At 39.5% G+C, this 19847-nt stretch overlaps 2 protein-coding genes and 1 pseudogene across 5 annotated transcripts in view; 2 read left to right on the top strand and 1 right to left on the bottom strand.

The window, feature by feature from the left end:
* The window catches only part of ARNT (aryl hydrocarbon receptor nuclear translocator), a 50692-nt gene extending 48591 nt beyond the window's left edge, over nt 1-2101 (top strand). For all 4 annotated transcript variants that reach the window (XM_010996742.3, XM_031436489.2, XM_010996741.3 and 1 more), the window contains one exon: nt 72-2101. In XM_010996742.3, coding sequence (XP_010995044.1) covers nt 72-161 — 90 coding nt within the window. In that variant the 3' untranslated portion in view covers nt 162-2101. The remainder of the gene's footprint in view (nt 1-71) is intronic.
* A 146-nt stretch (nt 2102-2247) lies between these two features.
* Nucleotides 2248-14326, top strand: CTSK (cathepsin K). Its single transcript, XM_010996738.3, has 8 exons — nt 2248-3631; nt 5148-5271; nt 5750-5872; nt 5958-6113; nt 7598-7816; nt 11149-11314; nt 11581-11686; nt 13573-14326. Exons 2-8 carry the CDS (start codon nt 5149-5151, stop codon nt 13670-13672), a joined length of 993 nt encoding a protein of 330 aa, XP_010995040.1. The 5' UTR covers nt 2248-3631; nt 5148; the 3' UTR covers nt 13673-14326.
* LOC116148149 (ubiquitin-conjugating enzyme E2 D3-like) lies at nt 10096-10551 on the bottom strand (annotated as a pseudogene).
* Nucleotides 14327-19847: the final 5521 nt, after the last annotated feature.

The raw sequence follows: 19847 nt of genomic DNA, 5'->3' as shown, positions 1-19847 counted from the left end.
ATTGCCGGGAAGGAGCTCGATGAATACAGAGGATCAAGGTGTGTGACCCAAGCTTACTCTTTTTCTCTTAGGAGATGCTGTCCATGCTGGGAGACCAGAGCAACAGTTACAACAATGAAGAATTTCCTGACTTAACTATGTTTCCCTCCTTTTCAGAATAGAGCTATTGGGGTGAGGATAAGGGGTGGGGGAGAAAAAAAATCACCATTTGTTTTAAAAAAGCAAATCTTTCTGTAAACAGAATAAAAGTTCCTCTCCCTTCCCTTCCCTCACCCCTAATGTGTACCCCCTTTCCCTTCTGGCCTTCCCCTTGTCTTCCTGCCTCTCTAAGATAACATTTATAGAAGAAATGGAGTCAGTCCTCAAGGCTTTGGGGACCCTTTGAATAATTAAGGCTGGGTGAGGTTAAGAATGCCTTTCCTTATGTCTCCTGACCAGAAATTTGTGCAGAGATGATTTGTGCTAGGGGCAGGGGGCAGGTTAGAGAACCTGACATCACTATTTGCCTTGGATACTATGGCTTATTTTTGGAAAAAAATTCTGAATAAGGTGGGGGATAGGAGAAATGTCCTCATGTTTGAGGACCGTGAAACATGGTAGGTATACATGGGGCTTTAGGAAGTGAGCATAGGCTCTTTCTGCTGCCTGTGAGCAATTCCTCTGGAAAGAAACATGAGTAAGGAAGTGAGAGAGAGAGAGAGAGAGAGTGTGTGTGTGTGTGTGTGTGTGTGTGTGTGTGAGCACGAGCACATTTGTTTCTGTGTTTGTTTCTTTCTCCCTATTAGGGAGTTATGCAAAATTTGTCCCAGATTTTATCTTTGTCTTTTTCTGTGTGTTTCGAAGAGTCCTAACGAGTTAAATCTTCCAGGTATTTTTCACTTAGTATTGCAGCCAAAGAATATTTAAATAAATGTCTTTGCTGCACTTATTTCTATGCCCAGCCAATATGCAACTGTAAGCAAATACATAACGTCTTCTGTTGATGTGGTTGGTCTCCCATGGAACATATACAGTGTAAAGTGGGCTATTCCTGCTTTTGGTGCTTTCACCTTATAGGGAAGATCTGCAAACATTACAGAAATAGGCTGGCAAGGTGAACACTTTCAGAAACCCCACACTTGGCCATAAGGATAATGCTGCATTTTTCTGTCAGAATCACATATGATGTGTGTTCTGTAGAGGTTATTTCTGCATGGAAACTCAACTTCTTGGGTTAGCAGTCCCAGTGAAAATCCTCACTGCTGGAGTTTAAACCAAATACCAAGCCTTCTTGCAAAGTAGCCTCTTTCATCCCATTCTCAAAGTATCCAGGCTGCAAGAAACAGATTTAGGTCTCTTCTGGGCCTATAGTTCTTTCCTCTTTGTTCCCTCTCTAATTTTGAGATTGGATTTTGCTTTATAGTACAAGTGTAATAAATCGAGATGATAGATGGGACCTGGACTCCCATCCTGACAGGGTCACTTAATAATGAACTATAGCCATATAAATGTGGATACAGGTTACTACTCTCACTCTTTACCTTTCTCAGGTAACAGTCATGTGTATCAGCCTTTTTGTTTGTTTGTTTGGCTCAGGCCAGTATCTGAAGTGCAAGACTGAATTAATAAGGAGAAGACATATTAAATGTAGCCATAGGGGACTGAGGCGCACAAGTGGCCTTGGAGAGGCTGAGAGAATGTCATTAGGTTTCCCTTCCTTTTGTCTCCAGTCTGGTGCCAGGTAGTGGAGTGGAAAAGGAGACAGTTTATTTTTTTATTCTATGTGCACACGTACAGTATACATATATATTTATATCACAGTTTAAGAAACCAAAAAGTTGAGTTTCCAATGAAATCCTTGTTTTTTTAAATAATCAACTGTTTTTAAATGTGATCAGGACTATAATATTGTACAGTTATTATAGGGCTTTTGGGGAAGGGGAGGGGAGGGAGAAGATGCTCTGGGGGTTTTGTTTCTGCTTTTCCTTCAGGGTTTTATTTTTGATTGTTTTTTTCTTGTTGGCCATTTCTGTACTGCTGGCATCTGTGCTGAGCCTTACAGTGGCAAAAATAATGACATGTAGCAAAGATTTTAAAACAAAATATTTTTTCCTTTTGTAAACTTTGTGTTGTGTGATCTTGATTGTGGTTTTATTATTCCTTCCCAGCTCATAAACAACAAACACCCACAAACTGGTTGAATCTATAGCTTGAGCTGCAAGTATGCAAGCATAAAGCACAGTATGACTATAATTTCAGGCATCAGAAATCATAGGGCTCTGATCACTCAGCATTCCTTGGTTGTCCTCCTGATCCTGACTCATTCTGAGTAAAATCAGCAGGGACATCTGACCGTGGATGGGGAGGTAGGGGATTGCCCACGTCCTTGGGAGAGGGGTGAATTTAGGACTTGGGACCAGGAGGGCACATCTGGACTTCTTCCAGTGTTCTTCTAGTGTTTCCCCTTCTGGATTTAAAGGAGTTAGGAACGGGGAAATTTAAACCATGCAGGTCTAGACCTGGTTTCCCTCTAGGACCATGTGTTTCATTAGGAAATCTTAAAACCAATAGGTGTAAACCCGTGTTCCTGAGAGTCTGTATGAAATCCAGCTAGAAACTGAATCTACATCCCATGTATTACCCTTTTTGCTCCAAAGACCCTTTTTTTCTCTTCCCTCACATCTGTTTATGGAAGAAAATGGGGATGTGGTTTAGGAACTGAACTAGATTCTTATGATCTGTCACATGCCTCGATGTTGAGGGAAGCATTTGGAGAAGCTCACATGATTTGGACCTGGATCAGGGATTTTAATAATTGAGACAGATAATGTTCATCAGGCATCCCACCAGCTGAGAGTTTTAGCAACAAAGAAAAGCCACATGTGAGTTTATCAGTGCTTATGGCATCGATTCAAGGGCTCTCATAAAAAACCAGGGTTACTGTTTTTGGTTACTTTTAGAACTGATTTCTTCTGAATTTTCTGGGTATATTCTCAGCAAAGCCGTGTTAGGCTGGGAAAGCTATTCCCCAGCCTGGGAGCAATGACAGCTTTTAGCCAATAAGCTTACAAAGCACAAGTGTTTTTGGAGCCTATGGTTTCCCTTCCATACTCCTTTCTAGCCTTTTGTGTTCGTTTCCTCATCCCTGACGTGAGGGTCAGACACAAATTTGAAAATTGAGGTTTCAGAGTTGGAGAGATGAGTAACAACAAGAAAAGGGCAAGAAAAGATGTAATCCCGCAGCATAATAAATGATATAAAGACGAAGGATGAGGGAGATCAGGACTGTGTCTATTTATCCACCAAAGAGAAGGTAAGCCCCAACTCGGGCGATGTGTATTGAGGTCTTTTTTTTGTCTGCCCTCAAAGGCAGACAGCCATGTAAAACTAAATACCTAAGAACTCTCCACCGTGGTACACATGCTCCACATGTACACACAGAAACAATGCAAACCCACTGCCTCCTTCCTTCCTCCCTAACCCCCCTCTCAGCCTTTCTGTCTGCACTGCCCTCCCCATCCAAATTTTCCAGCCAGCAGTTGGAGCTGACTTCCGCAATCCTGGTGGAATAAATCCAGCATCCCTAGTCATCCGTCCACATTATCCACACTTCCCTGCCGAGACGAGCCCAGAGAACAGACTCCGTCAGCAGGTAACATTTTCAGTTTCCTAGATCTTTTAGCTTCTCCTATCTGCCAGTTCCCCATTTTTAGGAGTATTAGGGGTGTAGTGATTTGGGGATCAAAATGAACTTTACAGGCTCTGGATGAAAACAGTGATGCTTCTTAGGTCAATTCCTGGCCAAATAAAATCTGCCTGGAAATCTTTAGGATTCCGTCCATAATATGTATATATGTATGTATACAAAGTTGTTAGTGAAAGCAAAGAATATAGGACATCTTATATTCTCAAAGAGTGGCCTCTTGGGCTTTTTTATTTGGGGCAAAGGTACCAAAAGAGTTAACTTTTCTAGCAGGGAGGAGGAGTGGTGCAGGGAGGTGGCAGCTCAGTAAACACTTCTACACTTTTGAGACATGTCAAAGCGCTTAATACTTAAATGTGCTGCTGGCCGTTTTCCAGTTTGCACAGGTAACAAAAAGACTACAAATTCAAAAATTATGCAAGCTGTATTACCTGCTATGGACAAAATTGTTCTTAAAATGGAGGACACGTAATTAGAAAGCCGGTGAAAAAAGTGAATGAAGCTAAAGCAAACTTCTGAGAAGCTGTGTGTTCAGTGATCGCAGAACATTGCTCCTCTGTCTTAATGTTCTTCTAACAGACTTTGGTCCTGTGGCTTTTTGTCCTGTGAGGCAGTCACAGAGGTTTGGGGGCGTTTTTTGTTAGAAGAAGAAAGGAAAACTTCCCTGCCCACAGCAGCTGGTTGAAATTAGGACAGTTTCCTGCCGGAGGAGGGAGAAGGAAGAGAAAGGAGGAAGAAATGCATATGAAGACTGAGGAGACCTTAAACATCTCATAGTTAGAGAATAGGAAATGCTATCAGTTTCTCCCTTGTCCTCCTCTGGCGAGCTCAGAAGTATCAAATTTTAGACAAGAAACAAAAGAATGCCTTGAAAAAGTAATCAGGAAGCAAAATTTATTGGAAATCTCTCCTTTGTGTATTCTGGGGACATTGAAGGAGACAGGTCCTGAGCCCATCCTGATTGTCAATTTTCTACCCCATTTCTGGTTGTCTGTGCTGTTCTTTGTGTGTGTGTGTGTGTGTGTGTGTGTGTGTGTGTGTGTGTGTGTGTGTGTGTACGCGCGTGCGCGCGCTGAATCTCCCAAAGCAAAATACTGAACCAGATATATCAGCACTGCATCCAAACCAAACCCAGACCCCTCCTGACTATTGTTTTATCATATGGAAACCACCCTCAATTCTTTGTTTACCAAAGCCTAGTTTTCCTCTGCCTCATGGTCCACAGGAAGGGATTCTTAACTTTGGGTTCATGAACTCCCCAGAATTATTGTATGTGCATTCATTTTTCTGGTGAGAGGGACTACAGTGGGTTGCGAATTTTTGTTAGCTTCTCATGGGAGACTGCTTCCTGAAGGTTAAGAACCACATAGCTGGGTAAAAAGGTTCCAGCTATTTCCTCATGCCAAGTAAGGCTAGGAACCCCTTGGCAAATAGAAGAGTCTTCCCTAATTATCCCCTTCCCCAGGATGTGGGGGTTCAAAGTTCTACTATTGCTGCCTGTGGTGAGCTTCGCTCTATACCCTGAGGAGATACTGGACACCCAATGGGAGCTATGGAAGAAGACCTACAGAAAGCAGTATAACAGCAAGGTGCCTGGGGCCCTCGAGGGAGCACGGTGGGAGGGCTGGAACCTGAGGTCTCCAGTCCCGGCTTCCAGACTCCCTTCTTCAATCCCAGTACCTTAACCACTCCAACCAAGTAAACCTGCCCCTGTTCCCTGTTAACGTATACTTTTCATTCCTACCCTCAATTCACCTTCCATCAAGTCCTATCCTTCCTTTTTTTTATAACTGTCTTATATTTCTCTTCTGGGAAGACTTCTCAGATTAATGCTATTAATCCATAAGCATTTTTTCTATATATCTCTTCAGAGCTTTGCATTCTATTCTTTGTATTTTTACATATTTCTTTTTGCTTGCTCTTAATAATCCCATAGTCAGTTCCCCAACTAGATTGTAAACCCTCTATGATTGTAAATCGAATCTCTTCTCCTAAAAACTTGCACATTACATATGTAATTTTGTACACAGACACAGTCTGTGCCAATACTGACTATGCTCTGTTTAGGTGGATGAAATCTCTCGGCGTTTAATTTGGGAAAAAAACCTGAAGCATATTTCCATCCATAATCTTGAGGCCTCTCTTGGTGTCCATACATATGAACTGGCCATGAACCATTTGGGGGACATGGTGAGTTGAGCCTCAGCTTCTGGTCTACCTGCCCTGTTTGCCTTGATTCCCCACTTATGCCTGGCCTCTTTCTTCTTTGTCCCAGACTAGTGAAGAAGTGGTTCAGAAGATGACTGGACTCAAAGTACCCCCGTCTCATTCCCACAGTAATGACACCCTCTATATCCCAGACTGGGAAGGCAGAGCCCCAGACTCTGTTGATTATCGAAAGAAGGGATATGTTACTCCTGTCAAAAACCAGGTACCCTCCATTCTCTTGGGTGTGGATACGTAAGCTGGCATGACCTCTCCCTTTTTCTGTTTCTCTGTGTTTAAGGTAGGAGGGCACCAGGAAGAGAGGGCAAGGAAGTAAGGTACCTCTCCCTAGGCTAAGAAAATACAGCCTACTCTGTTATTTAACTTACCCCTATTTTTGTACATTTGGGTTGTTTCTGGGGTTTCTTTTTCTTTCTTTTTTTTTTTTATTTTACAAATAGTGTTGCTGTAAGCACCCATATGCATATATTTTTGTGCACATATACAAGTATTTTTGCAAAATAAATCCTAAAATTGGAATCACTAAGTCACAGAGAATCCTTTCCAGAAAAGGTTTTACAATCTTACATTCTTGCCAGCATGAGAATGTCAGTTTTTCCACGACCTTAATAAATGCTGATTATATCAGGCTGATGAACACTTGATTTAACATTCATTCAACAAATTTTTTTTTGGAACCTACCAGATACAGTGCTAGGCAGTAGAGATTCAGGATGACTAAGACATAACCTGTGTCCTCAGGAGATTCTCAATCTTAAAAAATAGAAAGGGCAGGAAACAAAGAAAAATGTATAATCCACCTGAGCTAATAATAATAGCTAGTGCTATTTGAGGGATTATTATTGTTACACATAATTCATCTTTTACATGAATTAACTTTTTTAATGCTCATAATCCCATTATGTTATTATTATCCACATTTTACATAAGGAAAGTGAGGTACAGAGAGATTTAGTAATTTACCCAAGGTCACACATCTAGTGGTTTGCAAAGCCAGTACAGTTGGTGCCCGGCTTCTGATGGTTCACCTTTTGATTTTTTGACTTCGTGATGGATGGTGTGAAAGTGATAGGCATTCCATAGAAACTATACTTCGAATTTGAATTTTGATCTTTCCCCAAGCTAGCAGTAGACAGTGCAATGCATTCTCTTGCTTCTGGGCTGTGGTAGCAAGCTGCTGCTCCCAGTCAGTCACATGATCACGAGGATAAACAGCCAGTACACTTACAGTCATTTTACTTTTCACTTTCAGTGCAGTATTCAATAAATTACATGAGATATTCATCACTTTATTATAAAATAGGCTTTGTGTTGGATGATTTTGCCCAATTATAGAATAATATAAGTGTTCTGAGCACATTTAAGGTAGGCTAGGCTAAGCTAGGTTAGGGGTATTAAATGTATTTTTGACTTACTATATTTTCAATTTATGATAAATGTATCAGAGGAAGATGTGTATCTGCTCTGCTTTACTACAGCTAACGGTAACAGTAGTAAAAAGTTATCAGTAGCAACAATAGCAACAGGACAATGCCACAGAGGTTAAATGAAGGAAAATAGGAAGACTTTGTAGCAAAAGGGACAGGTGCTGGAATTTATAAAATGTATAAAATTTCATTGGGCAGTTAGAAGGAAGAAACAAAAATTGTGAACAGCAATGACCGATAGTTTCTTTGTTGTGCCTCTCAGGGTCAGTGTGGTTCCTGTTGGGCTTTTAGCTCTGTGGGTGCCCTGGAGGGCCAGCTCAAGAAGAAAACTGGCAAACTCTTAAATCTGAGTCCCCAGAACCTGGTGGACTGTGTGTCTGAGAATGATGGCTGCGGAGGGGGCTACATGACCAATGCCTTCCAGTATGTGCAGAAGAACCGGGGCATTGACTCTGAAGATGCCTACCCATATGTGGGACAGGTAAGACTGTCCTGCACAGTCATGCAGTTCTGCAATGGCTCCTCCTTCCCCAGCATGACATTTTGTAATCGAAACAATTGCAGAAACCATGTTTTCTGTTACCCTATCTGGCATTCTTGATGGTATAATTTCCCATGGAAAGCCATGAAGATCCACATAGTCTGGGAGAATTTGTGGAGCTTAGGCTACCAAGGGTCCTGGAGAAAAACAGGACAGGTTTATTGCATAGATCTCTGAGTAGGTCTCTATAACTCTCTGCTCAACTCCTACCGCTTCCATCACAAATCTTCAAACCCATCATCCTAATTTCATGAATTACATGGCTTTTTTTATAATATTAGTGTGGGTTTGGGGAACATTTAAGCAAATTATGTAAGTTAATATGCTAACGTGTATAAAAAAAGAAAAAAAGTTGCTTCATATTTATTGCAATTTTGGAGATCAACTCATTTCCTCCTATTATGTCCTTTATTAATAGGAAGATTTTTCTTACTTAAAAGGAAGAAGAGCTGAGGGCTTTTTATATACATGGGGTTGATAGATAATATAATATGGGGCCTTTGCAACAGGAGCCTTTGAAGCAGAGATAGTAAATCTGAGTAATACAGATGATGGCTATCATGTGCTAAGCCACATGCTTAGTGCATTTCTCATTTAATCTTCATAACAGCCCTGTAAGGTAGGCTTATCCTCACTTTATAGGTGACGGAATTGACACTTGAGAAGAGAAAATAGTATATTCAAATTTAAACCACGAGTTATGTAGCAGAGCCAAGATCTGTCAGATCTGCTTACCTGTTGTGAACATTCCCAGGCCTGTCTTCTATGCACATGTGCAAGAATTTCTTTACTAGAATATAACACCTAAGAACAGAATTGTCTGAGTCTTAGGGTACATGCGTCTTCAGCTTTACCAGAGAATGTCAAATTGTTTACCAAAGTATTTGGGAAGGTTTATTTTCCCGCCTGTACTTGTATTAGAAATCTCATTAATTCACACCTTCATCAGTATGCTTATCTGGACATCTGCATATCTTCTTCAGTGAATTGACTGTTTATATCTTTTGCCTGTTTTTAATTAGGTTGTGTTCTCTTTTTTACTGATTTTTAGTCATTTTTAAAAGATATTTGGATACTAATACTATGTGTGTTGTGGGTCAATTTATCTTTTCATTCTCTTTGTGATGTCTTTCAATCCAGAAAAGTTCTTAATGTTATTGTAGTAAATTTATTAATTTTTTCTTTGTGATTTTAATTCCTTTTTTGAAATCCAATAGCAAACACATTTTATTTTCATATTTAGTCATATGAAATGATGTCTGTTGCAGTAATATGCTCATTAGTGTAAATGATGGAACAAATCAATTTTGCTGGATACTCAACAACCAACATAGAAACATCACTTCACCACATTCTCATGACATTAGCCACATCAAAACAGTACTGTATTTTATCAATATCATACCAGTATTGTTCCATATTATGGTTTTTTAGCTGTCAGGGGATACAAGGCAGAGAAATTGGAGGTTGTACCTGGAAAATTCTTTAATATGTATACAGTTTTCAGAGCTGCTGGGTCCTAAGTCCATGTTTGAACTCTGGGGCTGCTACTGTAAGATTCAGCATAGTGAAGCTGCTCTAACAGATTAGCCTTTTAATTCTGAATACATTGGGCTGATGAGTGAGATGACATGGCAAAATAATCTTTTTTTAAATTGTCAAATATCCTTTGACAACTTTTGGTTGTCACTTGATATCAAAAAATTAAATAAATTCCAACAATATATACAAAAAACAAATTCATGTTTACAATTTTTTCCATATTAATTAATCCAGGCAACCAACTTAAAGGTTTATCTAATTATATTAAAGAAAAATAAATTAAATACTGTTAGAACTAGTAGTTGATCACTTACCCACTGACAGTTTGCCTCATTTATTCAGTACTATAGTAACAAGTTTTTTGAGAGATAGTTTAATAGCTCAGGGACTCTGAATAATTTAAATGAAAATTACATAACATTTGATACCCTATTTTAGAATACAAGGATCAATTGATTTATAATTTCTATTCTCCTGCCCCCTCAAATAATCTCTTCAGCATTTTAGAGCAACATGGAATGATTTTGGTGCCATAATCAATTAAAATGAAGAGTTGACCATATAAAATATGTGTTCCATTTTTAACATTCTGAATCTTGGACTACTGTTCTGTTTATGTACTTCACCATTTTTAAAAGCAGTTATTTTCCAAAACTGAAAGAATGTCTTCTCATATGAATATGTGAATGAGTGGAAGGAGGTAAAGAAAAACAAAATTTAAAAAAAATCTGATAAGGCAGCAGCCAGATAATACAGTAATTTAATTCTAGCCATTATACAGATTATTTTTACTTTAATGTATCATCACATGACATCCTTCTGAGTCCACTCCCTAGATAATTTATCTTACTTGTAGATCTGTGCAATTTTTGGCACTAGGAAGCATCAAGGGTTTGGATCATATGGCAGAGGACAAATGAATCTTGGGAAATTATTAAGACAGGAGACTACTGTAATCATAGAATATCATCAAATGCTCCCATTACTGTTAATATTTAGATAATGTATTCTTGTAGATACAACTTTAGGATTTTGAAGGGGTAGTCTGTAGGAAAATGGGTTGCCAAAAAGAATATACCACCTGGACATGGGTTGTCATTAGATTCCATAATTGTGGCTTGGCAATGAAACATATAATCGTTAACTAGACCTGCAAACCATAGTGTTGGAAATTCACAGGCTAAATCGCTAAGTTCTTACTAATTTGTTTTAGTGTCATGTTATGTGCTTTTATCTCTACCTCTCATGAGAGCACAAGGGTCCAACCAAAACTCTGCCTCATAGCTCCCTGAAGTATGTTCATGGGACCCAGGCCCTCCTTCTAGCTGGACCTTGACCTTGGCCTCCTCCCCACACAGCAGGTGGTGCCTCCCTGCTGCCTATCGAGGCTCACACATACTACATCGCCAGAAGATTACTTGTGTTTCGAAAAAATCTTATTTCAGAAATATTTCTCTAACCTGAGGTAATAAAAATATTCTCTTTTTAAAGTTTTACAGTGTTTCCTTTCACATTTATGTTTTAAAACCACCTGGGGCTGATTTTTGTGTACAGTACAAGGTATCCACTTTTCACATTCTTTTTTAACAGTTGTCTAAAATGGACAGACTCTCTCTAAAGACTCTAGCTTTCTGCCCCTGACAACACCCAAAACATTGGCACAACTTCTTACTCACCGTTTCATTGCCTGTTGCTTAATCCTAGTCATATTTCAACCTTGTTTTTTCCAGGATGAAAGTTGTATGTACAATCCAACAGGCAAGGCAGCTAAGTGCAGAGGGTACAGAGAGATCCCTGAGGGAAACGAAAAAGCCTTAAAGAGGGCAGTGGCCCGAGTGGGACCCATCTCTGTGGCCATTGATGCAAGCCTGACCTCCTTCCAGTTTTACAGTAAAGGTAAGGAGCTGTTCCTACAGAGCACAATAAACTATCTCCTATGATGTGGGCTTGGCAGCTTCTCAAAGCGTATTGAGCATTTGCAGTACTTGTTTCCATATTCAGTCTGAGTCTGCCAGAGAGAAACAGCTGCCACAGCCCAGAGCATCTCTGTTGTAAACCCTCCTGACTGGCATGGGATTCTGCAGAGGGTCTCCTAGAGTGGGAGACCGCACAGGGCAGCCCTTGGATTGGGGAAAGCTTCATGTCAATTGTTGGTTTCCTAGGTGTGTATTACGATGAAAACTGCAATGGCGCTAATCTGAACCACGCGGTTTTGGCAGTGGGATATGGGATTCAGAAGGGAAACAAGCACTGGATAATTAAAAACAGGTAATGATGGGAACACCATGTTTGTCACTCGATTACCCTCCTAACACTAGACCTCAACTCCAACTTCCCAATATTCCTTTTTTTTCCTCTCTCAAATCAAGAGAAAGTTTTCTCAGACCTTTCAGTTCTACCATCCCAATCAAAGGCTATTAATTCTAGCACTTAATGGCCAGACAGCAGTACTAAAAGTATGTGTTGGGCAGCTGCTCACTGCTCAGGGTGCTTAGTCACAGACACAAACAAAGAGCAGATGTCGGTCTTCAGTCATCTCCCAGCCCCCTTAGAAAGCCAGACCTAGTGAACAAGAACATAAAGTAGCACCAAGAACCAGCAGGAGCTTTGGAATTATATACACATATTTTTCTTTCTTTTTTATATCTTATGTGATCGATTTCTTAGGGAGGTTTCCGTCATCAGTCCGTCTATAAGCAGTAGGGAACCGTGTCAACAATGGAAAGGTTGCATATCCCCTTGTAGAACTTTCTGCTCTTCCAGATCCTTAGGGTGGATGTATATAAGAACTGCTCAAAGATTTTGAAGTCTGTGAAGAGAAATGCTTTTCAGAAGGTAGATATGAACAACAGCAAACATTAATGTTTCTTTCCCTATTATTGGGAACAAATAAAAATGCAGGGCACCTTGGATCCCCATTTCTCTTTAGCTCCTTGTGACTTTGTCAGGGAGCAGACTTACAGGAATTATTCTTTTCCTTTCCTTCTTGGGCAACACCAGCCTGGCATAGCACTGATTAAATTTTCTGTCCTTGGTGCCCTCCAAGGAGCAGGAATCCTAGACTCTGAGGAGTGCCGAAACCAATGCAGCAGTGTAACCAGGTTGGGCTTGCTGCCTGGAGCATTGGCAGGATAGAACGTGAGGCTTGGAGTTGCCTCCAACCTAAAGCAACTTTTTATATCACCTAGGGCATCTTTCTAAGAAGGTGTTCCTTCTCCCACAGCTTCTGTCTTGTGATCGCCCTTTCTTGACTCGCAGTGCAAGCCCTTACCCTGTCCTTTCTTGATCAAGTGTCAAGGGTGGGGCTGCATCCAGGAGAGCTGGGAATAGTAAGGGACACACCCAGGCAGGGTCCCCTGGAAAAAGGTCCAGGTCCAGGTCTTAAGTCAAATGTATTGGGTAACTGGAGAATTTTTTGGTTGGGGGAAAAAGGACAGAAAATTCATGAAAACAATTTAGGAAGATACACAGACCAATCTCCTCCCTCCCTCCCTCTCTCTCTCTGTCTCTGTCTAATCTTCCAGTCTCTCCACTTGTCCCCTTAGCAGTCATACCTGTTCTCAGAGCTTCATTCTTCTCTTCTGTGGGTTTACTCCCAAACCAAGGTCACCAGTTTCAGCATCTCTTGCCTCTTTCTTATGCTCTAGAATCACATTTGCAAGATTCATGAAACACAAAACTGAATTATTTCACTCTCCCATTCAAAAACTTCAGTGTCTCCCACATTATGAGGAGCCACAGCGCCAACTCTTTAGCCTGGCAGGAAAGATCATGCAGCCTGACCTCCCACTGTACCCTGCCAGGCACCCTGTTTTTCAGCTACGTGATCTTAACGCATGACCCATGCTTTCCAGTCTCTGTTAACTCATTTCACCCTCCCCTGCTGGCTTCCCATTTCCACAGGTCCAAATTCTATCTGCCTCTGGGCTCAGCTCCAATGCCACCTCTTTTGTTAAGCCTTTTTTGGTCCCCTTAATCAGAAGCAGTCTGTCCTGTAGCACCATGCCTTCTCTCCATTTCTTGACTTTCACCTCTTTAAAGGTGAAAACTGTCTTATTCATTTTGTAAACCATCAGTACCTAGCACAATACTCAGTAAATGTTTTAATGAATAAAGTAAGGGTACTAAGTGTTTTCCTTGATTGGTTCCTACAGCTGGGGAGAAAACTGGGGGAACAAAGGCTATATCCTCATGGCTCGGAATAAGAACAACGCTTGTGGCATTGCCAACCTGGCCAGCTTCCCCAAGATGTGACTTCAGTCAGCCAACCCCGTCCTGCTCCTCCGTCCCTTCCGCAATGGTGCAGCACACCGATGTACTTTGGGAGGGAATTGGTGTGCCTTTCTTGAAGCAGATGCAGAGATCGTCCGTTCAATTTCCCTCTTTGTTTGTGCTTCAAGTGACACTCCTACTACTTTTCTTCTCTTCCCCCTAGGTCTTTATTTTTCCATTGTGGCCACAATAGGAATTTCCCTAACAGGTATGCATTCTTGGGCTGAGACATGTAACCACAGCCTGCCCTGACTGTGTTATCCTGGGGCTGACGCTGCGCAAGTAGGAGCTAGAGAGCTTCAGATAGGCTAGATTCTCACTCACAGAGACTAGTTAGCTCTACCAACTCTAGAGGACTAAGGTGACCTGACTTCTGTTTCCATATTTACTTCTATTTCTTAAAGGTAGAACTTTCTATTTTTTCCACCCCAATTAATAAATCTATTCACAAATGTTTGGTACGAGTTTACAAGATACAACAAATGTGTTTTCTGTTTCTTTCTTTGCATTTTCAAAGTAAACCATATTTATCTCTCATCTATAATTTAATAAATAGCTATTTAGTAAACATTCATCTTGTGTCAGATACTAGCTAGGTGCTGTAGACAAAAAGATGAATAAAACATATTCCTTATATTTGATGTGCTCACAGTTTGTTTGGAGAGACTGTTCCATAAACAATACATCTTAATTCATTTATTTGCTCATTCCTTCAACCAACGTTTATCAAGTGCTTACTACTCGGTATTAAGAATTGTACTAAGTTTCAGGGATTAAATGGATATAAAAAGATTTCAATATTTAATTCTATCTGTATGGAGACCAGATCGAGTGACATGTGATCCTGGGTCCTGAGAAATAGCTGAAGGCCGTTTCCAGCGTTCTAGAACCCAAAATTTTGCTGTCACCAAAAGGAGAAATTGAAACTCTTTATAATGATTTCCAAGCAGTATTAATTCTGAAGGAACTTAGCTGGCTAATAGTAAATCAGCACATTTACCAATTTTGTTTCATCTATCCCTCCATTTTTTTTCAGCATTTTAAAGCAAATCCCAGATATCACTTTACTCATAAATATCTCACTATAAATCTCTGAGTGAGGATTTTTTTAGTATAACCATCATACCATTAGCACATCTACAAAATTAATAATTATTTCTTAATATAATTTAATATCTAGTCCATTTAAAAATTTCTCCAGTTGTTTAAAGGTGTCTTTTTACTGTCAGTTTACTCAAATTAGTATTGAAACAGTTTTACACATTGAATTTGGTTGTTATTAAGTCTGCTGTATTTTTTGACAGTCACCTCCCCAACCTGCACTCCCCCCAAACACACATACTTTTTTTTTTTCTTGTAATTGATTTCATGGAGAAGCCAGGAGATTCCTCAAAAAACTAAAGATAGACTTATGATATGATCCAGCAATCCCACTTCTGGGCTTATATCTAGAGGGAACTCTAATGCAAAAAGACACATGCACCCCAATATTCACAGCAGCACTGTATACAATAGCCAAGACATGGAAACAACCTAAATGTCCATTGACAGATGACTGGATAAAGAAGTTGTGATGTATTTATACAGTGGAATACTACTCAGCCATAAAAAAGAATTAAAAATGCCATTTGCAGCAATATGGATGGACCTAGAGATCATCATTCTAAGTGAAGCAAACCAGAAAGAGAAAGAAAAATACCATATGATATCACTCATATGTGGAATCTTAAAAAAAAAAAAAGACATGAATGAACTTATTTACAAAACAGAAGTAGACTCACACACATAGAAAACAAACTTATGGTTACCAGGGGGAAAAGAGGATGGGAAGGGATAAATTAGCAGTTCAAGATTTGCAGATACTAACTATTATATAATAAAACAGATAAACAACAAGTTTCTTCTGTATAGCTTAGGGAACTATATTCAATATCTTGCAGTAGCCTATAATGAAAAACAATATGAAAATTAATATATTTATGTTCATGTATGACTGAAGCATTGTTCTGTACACCAGAAATTGACACAACATTGTACATTGACTATACTTCAATTTTTTAGAGTTTAAAAAAGTATATTCATGTTAAAAAAACTTTTCTGCATCAAAATGTCACTCAAGAGAGTGAAAAGACAAGCGACAAAATGGGAGAAAATGTCTGCAAATCATATATTAAATTAAATATCCAGAAAATATAAAGAACTACAACTCAGCAACAATAGAAAACAAACAACCCAATGCAAAAATAGGCAAAGGACTTGCACAGACATTTCCCCAAAGAAGATACACAAATGGTCAATAAGCACATGAAAATATGCTTATCACCAGCCTTGGAGAAATACAGATCGAAACCACAGTGAGAGACCACTTCATGCCTTTTATGATGGCTATTACAAAAAAGCAGAAAATAGTGCAGGAAGAATGTGGAGAAACTGAAACTCTGGCACATGCTGATGGGAATGTAAAATGGTGCAATTATTTGTTTGATAGTTCCACAAAAAGTTAAACATAGAACTACCACATTATGATGGCTATTACAAAAAAGCAGAAAATAGTGTGGGAAGAATTTGGAGAAACTGAAACTCTGGTACATGCTGATGGGAATGTAAAATGGTGCAATTATTTGTTTGATAGTTCATAAAGTTAAACAGAACTACCATATGATCTAGAATTTCACTCCTAGGTATATATCCAGAAGAATTGAAAGCAGGAACTTAAACAGGTACTGGTTCACCAGTGTTCTTAGCACCATTATTCACAACAGCCAAAAGGTAGAAACTACCCAAGTGCACATCAACAGGTGAATGGATAAATAAAATGTGGTATATACAGGAAATGAAATATTATTCAGCTTTAAAAAGAAATGAAGTATTGATACATACAATATAGGAGGACAGTGCAAACATGATAAATGAAATAAGCCTAACACAAAAGGACAAATGATTTCACTTACATGAAGGATTTTAAATAGACAGATTCACAGAGACAGAAAATAAATAGGCTAGGGCTATTACCACGGGCTAGGAGGAGGGAGACTGGCGAGTTATTGCTTAGTGGGTACAAATTTTCGGTTTGGAACAAGGAATAATTTCTAAGTGGAGGTTATGAGTGTGTAGGGGCAAGGAGTATTTTGGAATTCTCTGTACTTTCAGCTCAATTTTGCTGTGAACCTAAAACTGCTCTAAAAAACACAATCTTTTTTTTAAAATGTCCTGGAAATAGATCGTGGCAGTAGTTACACAACATAATGAATGCACTTAATGCCACTTAAGTGTATACTCAAAAATAGTTAAAATGGTGAATTTTATGTTATATATATATATGTATATATATTTTACTGCAATTTAAAACAAGGAATCAAAGAGAGGTCTAGTGACTAAAGCTTTATCATCCAGCCATGTGATTTTGAGTTAAACATTGCTCAATGTTTAATAACAATTACTTTGTTGTTATTCTGGTTTCCTCTGCTTCTCTTACAGTCCATATTAGAAAATTCTGTCCCTCTGTCTTTAAAATATGTGAATCTGGCCACTTCTTTACATCAGCCACGACCCAGATCCCCAGTGTAGGTCCCCATCATCTCTCCCCTGGATCCTGCAGCAGCCCTACTGCTCTCCTGTTTCCATGCCGCACTCTGCTCTGCTGCAACCACACTGTAGTCTGTTCTCTGAATAACAGATCATATCACTTCCCTGTGCAAAGCCCTCCCATTATACTTTCATTTACTTAACCTGCTAGACACTGTTCTGGGACACTGACAAAAATCCAAGACCTCATGGAGCTTATATTTTAGTGAATTTAGAATATAGTACAAAAATTCTTAAGTGGCCTACAAGCATGATCTGGTCCCAGGCTATCTCTCTGACTTCATTTTAGCCCATGGCCCTCGAGAGAGCAGTTCTCTAGACAAAATTAGAATTCTGTTGGAAAAGAAGTAAGGGGTGAATGGCTGTTGTTAAAGAGTGTTCATACAAATATTAAAAGTGGTAAGCAATGTCCCGGCCCCCATGAGACAACCCAGGGCCTTATCTGATTACTGTGTTCTGTTCTAAGACCAGGATTTCTGGCTGGTGTGTATAGTCTTCCTCATCAAGTTTGGATATGGACCCTTGAGGCCTGACAACCTAAAACTTAAGTTACCTGTAATTTAATCTATCTAAAAAATGATGCAGAAGAAGCAAAAGGGTAACTACAAGGAAAGTCTAATCCCGGAAAGCAGCAAATGAATGAAAAATGGTACACAGTTGTCACTGATCTATAGCAGACATCATACCCAACCAGGCAGAAATACAGAAGACTCCCTCCCTGGTGGTGGAGTCAGTTTCTTGGCCAGCTGATTGTGAACCCCCAGATTTGTTCCCTGGGAAACTTCCTTATTGTCACCATCACCCGGGGCCTTCCTGCTAAAAGATCTTATTTGTCCTTATTCTCCATGGCTATGCCAGAGGTGGGCACGGTGTAAATGTCTTTCTGGAGACTGACTACTCAACTTTAATTTGGTACAAGTTGGGAATCTAGAAAGGCAATAGACTGCTAGGCTTGGAGATTCTTTGGCAATACAATTTCTACAACAGCTCAGTAGACTTGGCTTAACTTCTTTTGCTCATTCCCATGGCCAAAGAATTTTCCTAGTCACTGTAGCCAGAAGGATGCAAAGCTATGATGGGCTAGCCTTGGGACCTGTGCCCACCTCTGGAGCTAGGGGAAATGTTGCTTCTCCCTTAATCTCCCGAGTGTGTGTTGGGGGGTGGGGGGCCCCATTTAAAAATCAGGATGCTATTGCCACAAGAAAGGGAAATGGAAGCTAGGTAACAAAAACAAGTAATGTCCACTTTGAGACATGCTTGAGCTCAGGTTTTTCTCCACCTCCATTGGGAAGTCAGATGTTCACATTTGTGACACATTTCTAAACTCACAAAATAATGTCAGTCTCTGGTAGCTTTCCATAAACTCTTTCCTCTCTCAGAAAGCATATTGGAATGTACATACACCAAAGTGATGTTATTACTGAGATAAGCTGAATCTACTCTAATTAATTTTTAAATATCACTTACAAATTTTGGTACTTTATTATTACTAACGAATTTCTTGTGACTTACCTTGTAACCGATTGTAACACATCAAGTGTGTTCCAACAGGTGTTACGTATTTGTTGGGGGAATGGTCTCATCTTTGGCACCCCAGGAAGCTTTAGTTATGTCTTATTTTGATCTCTCGGTAAAATTAACCTTCCTTCTGTGAGCACATTGCCGAGTGGCAGAGAGGCACCCAGGATAATGAGGGATGTCTACTGGGATCCAATAATCCAGCAAATAATGCACCGAGCAGGTAATCTATACAGAAAGTATTAGAAATAATGTATATTTTCAGTGAAAACATGCCTACTTTCCCCAGTGATTCAAGAATGCTATTTTCTTTCTCCTGAGAGTATAAACTGGATAATTTTAATATAAAGTTAATTAATTTTCTAGTCTCCTATACATTATTAAGGGCACTCTTCACCTCACCTTTGTGTACTTCTTGGGCAGAAGGGTCAGTAACAAGTGAGCTATTTTAACTATGCAAATAATGTCTGTTATTAAATTCCCAGCACAAAGCTAATCGCTTGGGTAAATTAACAGAGAATAAAACTGGCATCAGTATCATTCGAAAATTCAAAGTCTGTTTCTTTCAGATCAAACCAGATAGTTCCTCAGAGAAACTTGAAGCAGCTAACTTGCAGGGTGCACAAGGCTAAAAGATGATGGCTTTAAAACCTGGAGAAGGCACTAGACTTCCTTATTTTGTTTTCATTTCCCTTTTCGACATCATTCGGGACACGTTTCTTCATCTGTGATGGCAGGGAGGCAGCGCTCTGGATGAGATTTAGTAATGTACTATTGCATATTTCCTCTTTTTTTTTTTTTAATCTCTACAGTTAAATAAATTTGCAACAGCAAGTATGCCCCCATTTCAAAGGAAACTACTGTGCAAAAAAACGATTTATGGTTTTAGAATGTTGCAGGATGAGTTTTAATTTTATAAAATGCATGAAGTGTACATGAGGACAGACTGTGTAACAACATGTTCCCCTAATGTTTTTAAATACTATGTTTATAGACTTTTATATACCAGGAGCAGAGCAAAAGAAGCAGAGAAACCTAAGGCTAAAAGCTTCAG

Source organism: Camelus dromedarius, chromosome 23, assembly GCF_036321535.1.
Source record: "Camelus dromedarius isolate mCamDro1 chromosome 23, mCamDro1.pat, whole genome shotgun sequence".
Classification (NCBI taxonomy): domain Eukaryota; kingdom Metazoa; phylum Chordata; class Mammalia; order Artiodactyla; family Camelidae; genus Camelus; species Camelus dromedarius.
Note: the sequence above shows the minus strand (reverse complement) of the source record. Positions and strands in the feature narration are given on the sequence as shown.

Bases quoted from the DNA above. Each gene is read 5' to 3' on its own strand.
- CTSK (XM_010996738.3), top strand. From the start codon at position 5,149: ATGTGGGGGTTCAAAGTTCTACTATTGCTGCCTGTGGTGAGCTTCGCT. The intron at 5,272-5,749 runs GTGCCTGGGGCC...TGCTCTGTTTAG, and splicing joins GAAAGCAGTATAACAGCAAG to GTGGATGAAATCTCTCGGCG. The intron at 11,687-13,572 runs GTAATGATGGGA...TGGTTCCTACAG, and splicing joins CACTGGATAATTAAAAACAG to CTGGGGAGAAAACTGGGGGA.